Source organism: Schistocerca serialis, chromosome 4 (assembly GCF_023864345.2).
Source record: "Schistocerca serialis cubense isolate TAMUIC-IGC-003099 chromosome 4, iqSchSeri2.2, whole genome shotgun sequence".
NCBI classification, from domain to species: Eukaryota; Metazoa; Arthropoda; class Insecta; order Orthoptera; family Acrididae; genus Schistocerca; species Schistocerca serialis.
Window position 1 is genome coordinate 440,673,041 of NC_064641.1, and position 9,139 is coordinate 440,682,179.

The 9,139-nt window shown below is 42.5% G+C and overlaps 1 protein-coding gene across 2 annotated transcripts in view; it reads right to left on the bottom strand.

Moving 5' to 3' along the window:
* The window catches only part of LOC126475060 (tripartite motif-containing protein 2-like), a 454,750-nt gene extending 448,403 nt beyond the window's left edge, over positions 1 to 6,347 (bottom strand). Inside the window, exon 1 of one of the 2 annotated variants that reach the window (XM_050102612.1) lies at positions 6,244 to 6,347. In XM_050102612.1, coding sequence (XP_049958569.1) covers positions 6,244 to 6,263 — 20 coding nt within the window. In that variant the 5' untranslated portion in view covers positions 6,264 to 6,347. Of the gene's footprint in view, positions 1 to 6,025; positions 6,045 to 6,243 lie in introns of those variants that run through there. The other variant, XM_050102615.1, reaches the window with a different exon arrangement.
* Positions 6,348 to 9,139: the final 2,792 nt, after the last annotated feature.

Genomic DNA, 9,139 nt, shown 5'->3' on the forward strand with positions numbered 1-9,139 from the left:
TGATAACATCGCTACTTACGTGGGTTGTTAGCATCGAATCCCGAACTGTCCGTGGTCCGGTATAGATAGTAGGAACACTCTCAGATAGCGGGGAGGCAAACTGAGTCATCTTATGATTCGTCAGAGAAGGAGAATGAATCATAAGCGGTTTAAGAACTTCGAACACGACACGAATGTTGTGAGCTGCTACACTTCCCGTATGCACAAGAACAGCCTTGTCAGAGGTTAAGTGCCGCTTGCACCAACAATATGACGCAGGACTTTTCAAGTAGACGAGTGTACTTTGTATTTCGTCGTATTTATGTGAGAAGTTCCTCTTCAGTGATTTCTTTAATTAATTCAGTATTCTTTCTTGTGTGATTCATGAAACTGCCATAATCTTCTAAGACGTAACTGTCTTGGAACTCAACCTAATAAAAGTTCTGCCTGTTTACCTGTGCGAACTAAATTTTGATGTAGTCTTGCAACTATTGACATTAAGCGGGACTAAACACTTTGTACAGCTTTACCGATCTTAAATATTTCGATTTTCACACTCTGCAGTTCTCAGACTGTATATCTCCTATGTCATTTACAATAAACTGTATAGGTGATATTTTGTTACTGTCTCGGAGTAATGCACTGTTTAAGTCTGTCAACTGACACTTTTCAGAACTTCGCAACAGTTTATATAGATATTTTCTACATCTTTGCTATGATTGTCCCGAAAACTATGATAAAGTTTCTATGCTCTTCCACTAACATTAAAATGTCAGAAATTATCAAAATAGTTTGCTTGCGACATTGTAATGAGAAAGAAGTATCTAGGAAAGTTTTGAAGGTTTATTGAAACGTATTACGTCATTTCAACGCTCTGAGTTGCAGACCTCTTGCTAAATCTCACTCTCAAGATAGTCCCCAATCGTCTGCATTGCAACAGGACCCTTATCTCTTCTGTACGGTACCCCTCATCTAAAGAATTATTGATATGTAGTGCATAAAGGCTTTGTGAGACGTGTCTGTTGTATTCTGCATTTACAACAAAACTCTCATCTTGACAACAACTATTTATGTTTCTTTAAACCTTATGCTTTTCGGCATTACGCCACTGTTCCTTTGAAAATGACGTAATGCAGAAACGCACAAGGATTAAAAAATATAATAAATTCTTGTGGTTAAGATACAATAACTAAAGAATTATCCATGAAAAAATTACGTATTAATGCCGCACTGTTTCCGTGTACTGGAATTAAAAAGTGTAATGTATCTGACTGTAGAATTCATCTAGATTCTCTAATGGATGTCTTATTATTTCTCCTATGTTTAGATGATGTTGTCAACGACTATTCATATCAGAATCAAAGCAATTAGTCATTCATTTACTTCGGCTCTAATTTCCCTTTTATTTTGCAATATTACTTCCATCCTATATAGGACGCTGACATGAAATTCCTCTTTCAAGATCTGTCATTACCGAAATTTGTTTTGATGTTTGAGAACTTATTATCTTTAACTATGGCAACGAGTTACGCATGTGCATGGTTTTGTAAGCCCGAAATCGTTTCAAAAATGTAATAAATTTCAAAATAAGAATTGTAATTTTGAATTTTAATTGTTAGATATTACATTATTACTAATTATCAAAGGAGGTAATCATTTGTCCGATCGGTTTACATTACTTTGGTTATGAAAATGATGTTCTATCACTGCTTGCACTCTTTTTCTACTGATTAATAAACGTTCGAACACATTTTCTCCGGTTTTTTGAGGTCAGAAGAACGATTTCATGAGTCCAGTGAACATGAGATTCGATAGAAACACTAGTTTCACAAAGGTGACATTAGTTTTTATTAAAAACATGATGACGCCATTATCTTTGCTATTGTGCTTCCATTATAAACCATAGCGAACGTGGTATCTAAGGGAGTTAATTTCCTATTTGCGAGCGTAAGAAATGAAAATGATCAACTTGTTCGGATGCTAAACAGTAATAAAATATTGCTCTCAACTTGGTTTTGTTGTCCCATAAATTGTTTCGAGATACAGTCTGTAGCCCTGTACAGAAAATGCGTCGCCTTTTTTTTCTCGACAAAGCGTCACATGCTGCTGCATCTTATGTGGCTAACAAATTTCATATTTAGATGTTTTGATTGGTGGCATAAGCAGGTCTTCATCATTGCTTCACAAGCAGCTAAGGCGTGTGGCATATTTCGATCCACGGACATAAAAAAAAGAATGGTCATGGTAAGTCAGATTAGCCCTTTATCGTACAGTTTTCTCATGCAAAGCTTCTCGCAGAGGGCGCTCAGTTTGGTTTAATACAAATTTCATTGCAATGAAGGGACGGAACAGACAGTATAAGGAGATTTAAGATCGTCGGGCGACCGAGATACAGCAACGTGATTTATATGTTAATTTTTTAAATTTTTTTTAAAAAATTTTTAGCTTTATGCTTTATTGCGTCGAAACTATTAAAACTTTTTAACAGTTATGCGGAGAGATGGTGAACAACTTAGTGCTACAGGCCGCGTCATCATGCGTCCTAACCCAAAGAAAAGCAAGGAACAACCCGTTCGCTGACTTCTTCCATCAACGCGCGGCTGCTACGGTCGCAGGTTCGAATCCTGCCTCGGGCATGGATGTGTGTGATGTACTTAGGTTAGTTAGGTTTAAGTAGTTCTAAGTTCTAGGGGACTGATGACCACAGATGTTAAGTCCCAGAGCCATTTGAACCATTTTTTTCTTCCATCAAGTCAATCCTATTCCCCCTAGCAAGTAGATAACGACCTAAACTGAAGAGGATCGTTGTTTAATGTTACTCGACGTTCGGTAGCTGGACATCGAGTGAGGTGGCGCAGTGGTTAGCACTGGACTCGCATTCGGGAGGACGACGCTTCGAACCCGTGCCCAGTCATCCTGATTCAGGTTTTCGTGATTTCCCTAAATCGCTTCAGCAAATGCCGGGATGGTTCCTTTGAAAGGGTACGGCCTATTTCCTTCTCGACCCTTCCCTAATCCGAGCTTGTGCTCCGCCTCTAATGACCTCGTCGTCGACGGGACGCTAAACACTGATCTCCTCCTCCGTCCTCCGGCAGCTGGACGATGGAGACGGGTTTGTACGAACTGTTTCGCAGAGGATGAGCTTGCAGTAAGCCACAATGATCGCCCACTCTTTCAATAACTTGCTACTTCCAGTTACTGCATTCGTTCTTTCGAACTACTGAAATCACTAAGCAACCTGAACAGGAAGGGGACAACGTTTAAAAAGAAACGCAGACACAACCAAGGCTGGAGCTATGCGTACCAGTATATAATAATCTCCGTCTAGGGCCCCAGAAACGGCCTGCAAGAGACAACTGACTGACGGCCACCGTGGCTAAATAGTGTCTGACAAGACCGAGCGCTGGCTTTAGTAATGTAAAAGACACATTGGGTCAAAAAATCCGGAAATTGTCCCCTGAATAAAAGTGCATTTATGGGAGTGTTTCCTAACTCACTGCTTACGTGCCGGAGGGTATGCAGTTGGAAATGAAGTTGAAGGCCGCGGGGGAGGGTGGTACGCAGCATCTTAACGATCGCCTTGCTTGCAGCTGCTACTTCGATCGTAATGTGCAGCAGGGAACTTTCTCAAGCGGAAGTATGCATTTCCGTCCTCTGTGGAGGCGTTTATTTCGTCATTAGCATATGAGTCTTCCCAAGCAAAATTAAATGAGAAGTCAAATAGTACCTTCTAACAGGCCGAGAGCGGTGCTGCAGTAATACGACACTGGGGGACTGCTGTTCAGATGTGTCCAGTCATACAGATTTAGGGGTTACGTAGTGTTTCTTTGAGTCGCTCAAGGCAAATGTGTAGAGCGTTCCTTTGAAAAGGACACAGTCGATTTCCTTATCTAGCCTTCTCCAACTCGAGCTTGAGCTCCATCCCGGCTGACTTTTGACGTCGACGAGGCTTCAACCCAGTCTTCATTCTTCCTTCCACTAGGCGACAGTTCGTCTTGGCCAACTGCGCTAGTGTTCCATCTCACATGATTCTGGTGACGACGGATTTTTAAAACCCGTAGCAACGCGGTACTAGTGTGTTCTGCCTTTTTATTTGAAGGTACGGAACGGGAACTGACTTCACTTTCGTAGCTGATTACTTGTGAAAATTTCACGTTACATTGTCGATGGTGAACCAGCAATAGAGGTTAAATATGAGACAATCTAGCAACTCGCGCCGGTGAAACGTTGGAAAAACCAGTAAACGGTCGTCGGCTCAAGATACTGGGACAAGTTTTAACAGGCAACACGTCAAGTAGTAGTCAACAGTTTTATAATTTTTCGTCTTTGATACATTGTAATGCATCAGCCGTGCATGGCTCCCTCAGTATTAAAATATCGCGTATATCAAACCACAACTGTACTAAAATAAATAATCAGCTATGGATTTTACAACAGTTGCTGCATGTTTGTACATCCGTACCTATAATACTCCATTTTTACAAAGGAGTTCCATTACACGAACAAATATGCTACATCACGTAATGTCAACTGTGTCACTTCAGGCCAAAAGACAGTTCACGTACTAGATAAGAAGGAAAGAAGATTAAGAGACTAAAGTCCAGTCGACAGCGAGGACCTTCGAGATCGGGCGTAAGCTCGTATTGGCTGTGGACAGTTCAAGAAAATCATCTCGTTCTTCGCCCGAAGAGAAATCAAGGATAACACTTTTCTCGAATGCCATAAAGGGATTTGAACCCTTCTTGTCCTAAATACGAGTGCAGTCTGTTAGCCACTGCAACACCTCCAGTCGGACGATGTGACAGCGGGTCTCGCAATTTTTAATGGTTTAATAGCGCAGCAGCAGACTCGGAATAAGGGAAGAAAGTCAGACGGCATGGGATATTTAGAGACTGTGGCAAAGGTGAGATGAAAATACTGCTGTATCGCCATTCATTTTTCAAGAACTTCGCTCAAGCAACAAATATACATGTATTTGTCTAACGTGTTCAACGTAGAGAGCAAACTCCAAGGAGTTAAATCAGCGATTATAATTTTTATTTTCAGAAAGTAAAGGATAGAGGGGATGGTAATTTCAGCATTGGAGCGATGGCTCTTTACTGTCTTATAATCATGACAGTAGGAATGGAACCAGTCACATTTTGTTAGCTGTCATTCTCATGGACGTAGCATCGTTTCGACGTCTAGGTTCGAGACCAGGCAGGTACTCAGACCGTCGCTTGTAGTGCCCACTGAAAGCAACTAAGTCAGTCTTGCCATATAATTCAGTGCAATGAAATATCAATACCTGAAATTATGCATGCTGTCTTTGACGTTGTGGAAATTTTAGAAATCACAGATAATTGCTGACTGAAGTGACCCGGTTTCGACTCCCTGCCGGGTCAGATATTTTCTCCTCTTGGGGACTGGATACTTGTTGCCCTTACATTCGAATCGACATTACTGACACGAAAGTCGACTCAGCCACACTGTTCTACCGTCTTTACACTACTGTGATGGCTGCATGGGCACCAATCAAAAGCCAATACATTGAAATTAAAAAAAAACACAAATACAGTATATGTCTGTGTACATTATTAATCACCTTTACTTCTTCGTATAACGAGTAATGCAGGAGACACTATAAGTGAATTTGTACGAAAACTGTTTGATGTTGTGGCCATAGAAATAGTACATTGGGCAATGTTATGACTATATGAATTGTGTTTATTACTCATGATCACAATTCTAAATAGTTCCAAGGACCTCCAGATGTCACATATAAGAAAATAGCTTTGACGTTTGTCCGTCATTTCGCCAAGAGGCATTTCTAGTCTGAGTTAAAAAGATCAGTAAAATGATCAATTTCCGATTCTTCTGTCTGTCGAATCCCTCTCGTTAGTGATACGGAGACGAAACTTCAGGATGTCGAAGGGCGGCAAAATTACAGAGATCTGAAAACAAAGAAAATCCAGAAACATACGTGCCTTTTTTGCCAGGTACTCAGTTGTGTGAGATCTTGCCACAGTGTCTGTAAAATAAAGCAGTGGAAGGCCACACAACACACCTGTTGTCGCTAACTGCGCCGGAGGCGAGGAGCTCCTGGACGCTGTCGCCTCACTTTGCTGCTAAGCACGGGCCGGGCCATAGCGGGCGGCGTGCACTGTCTCAGCGAAAGCCGCACACGCACACCGTGTCACAACAGCTGCTAGCCTAGCTGGGGAAGCGAGCTGGGCCGCTAGTCGCCGTGCAAAGCGGGAGCGGGAAACAGAGCCAGGTACTCACAGGTAGGAACAACAGTTCATTTAGAGACGTCGTGGGGGGTCCGTCGGCATGAGCGGAGGCGGCGGAGCGGCGGCGGAGGCGTCGGACACGGAGGCGGCGCGGCTGGGCGACGGGCGCGCACTGGAGGCGGCGGCGCCAGCGCCGGACCGCCACCGCCGATCAATAGCCGCGCCGCCCCAGCCCCCGCCGCCGCCGCCGCTCACTGGGTCAGCAGCTGATCGCCGCCATCTTGCGTCAGCTGTGCGCAGGCCCCGCCTTGTTTACACTGCTACTTCGCCGATCGTTGCGCCTTTCCGGATTATAATCGCATCAGCTGGGGTCTATATTTACTTCCGGGTAAAAATACCCGTGTGGGAACATTGCTACATGAAAATTCGTATCACGAGAGGAAGTGAGGTCGGAACTATTATTACAGTTTCGTTTGGCCACAAGTCGATGTCCTTTCATTTACTTCTGATCAAATATTAGATACGATTGCAGCATCTTACGTATGCTACTAACACTTCGTTGAAATAAGCACCAGACAAAAAATTAGTCACCCCTAGGAGACAATACGCCAATATACCTACAAGATTTAGGGACTAGTTCCTTACACCAACATAAGAAAAAAAATGCCTAGAAAAGACGGGTTCTAAAATGCTTACCTTGGGAACTATGAGCACTTGTTCGTCTTCGATACTATGAAATACACCCCTTCTACTTCAAGCTCTTTGCTTCCATATTTTGAGAGGAAGTAGTATGGTCCAACCCCCCCCCCCCAAAAAAAAAATGACCAGTAAACATGGGATCTACAATGCACTTGTCCATCTTCGCTAGTGTGGAACAGAACTCTTCCACTGAACAAGTGCTGCTAGCACTGTAAGTATGTAAATGCCTAGAAGTTAACAAGAGCCGGCCGCTGGTGGCCGAGCGGTTCTAGGCGCTTCAGTCTGGAACCGCGCGGCCGCTACGGTCGCAGGTTCGACTCCTGCCTCGGGCATGGATGTGTGTGATGTCCTTAGGTTAGTTAGGTTTAAGTAGCTCTAAGTTCTAGGCGATTGATGACGTCAGATGTTAAGTCCCATAGTGCTCAGAGCCATTTTTTTTAGTTAACAAGAATGTAAAAGAAAGACAGCCTTCACCACTAAGTACTAACCATTCTAAACAAACTAAAAGTTACCCATATCTCGTCAAGAATTTTTACAGACGTATATTTATAGGGTCATTTTCCTAGTTTTTATTAAGATTGTATCTTGTAAGAATATGTGACACTTTTCTTAAAAGACAAATAATGGCACGATTTGCTGCACAATTTTTCATTTCATTTAATAAATAGAACAGTAAAAACAGTGGCTCTCTTCTGCTTTCGTCGAGGGGCAAATTTGTTCTTCCTAAGCCGCATGCCTTAAATTTAAGTAAAATTGTAGAATAGTTCCTGATAACTAGACAGAACTTCAATATTTGCTAGATTGAACGTAGATAATGCTATAAATCACGTTCGCAACTAGAGGTGATTTAAGTTTTAAAATACGGTTTATTATCCAACTATTTAATCACTAAACTGTTGACTGGTGATAAACACAAGCTAGTATGTTGAATTAATAAAATGTCTTGACCTCCAAATAGTGGATAAAATCACACCCTAAATTTAATAAACTATAAATTAGCTGGAAAAATCCAGCCCGTGTTCACTGCTACAAATTTACTGACATAATCTCACCAGTAAACTGATAGCGAAGACAGTGTAAGAAGATTCCCTGACAGTTTGTAGTGCTGTTGCCAGCTTTCAACTGCAAAGCGCTACCGGGTGCAGGCGAAAACGGTAGCCGTCTACAGAGCTGTGACCATACTGAGGCTTTTAGATAGAGTTCTTTACAAAATCGCGTTATGTTGTTGGTTGAGGTAGGACCGCAAAGCAGCCTCGCACATCCCATTGCAGTTGTCAGGGATCAACTTAACGCCGGCACGACGACTTACTGTCCTAAATGCCGATCAGTCAAGAAATTTAACTAAAGTCCCCACAATTCTACCTTTGACACACTGTGCAAAAAACCAGAGTCCAAACAGTGACACACCACTTCTAAATACAATGGAACGTGAAGTACGACTCCAAACATCTCACGAGTGTGGCTGGACCACCGCCCGCACAAGTCCGATGGCACCTAATAAACAACTGAAAACCAACCGCCTGCCCAGCTGCTGACAGAAGACGCTGAGGAGCTTGGACGCCGACCTTATAAAGACTCGGTGACCCCTCGCAGAAAATTGACGCCCTTGTCCAACTCTCGGCACCCCCACCCACAAAAAGCTCGTCCACTTTCCAATAAAGGCCCCATATGATCACCAGTCCTTTAAATATGTATGATTTGTGCTTGGAATGGTGAAAATTACTTTAATTCTCATGGTACCTTTACTGTTTATGGTGCAAACATCAAACAATGGTTCAAATGGCTCTGAGCACTATGGGACTTAACATCTGAGGTCATCAGTCCCCTAGAACTTAGAATAACTTAAACCTAACTAACCTAAGGACATCACACACATCCATGCTCGAGGCAAGATTCGAGCCTGCAACCGTAGCGGTCGCGCGGTTCCAGACTGAAGCGCCTAGAACCCCTCGACTACACCGGCCGGCGTGCAAACATCAGTGATACATCAGTTTTATGATATTTTGTCTCCTCTGTCCAGTTGTAGTTCGTGTATCTTCAATGAAATTTAATTTATGGACGAAAGTATGCAATTTCAGTATAAACCAATAAAAATGGATAATGAAATAATAAATCTTAACATCTACATGGTGGGTGTGGTGAACAGTACTCACTGGCAAATCATACTGCCAATGTGCCTTCATTCGTATGATATGGTGATTTCATTTAATTTTCCAATTAAAATGTCTCTCACAGCTTATTTATTATGG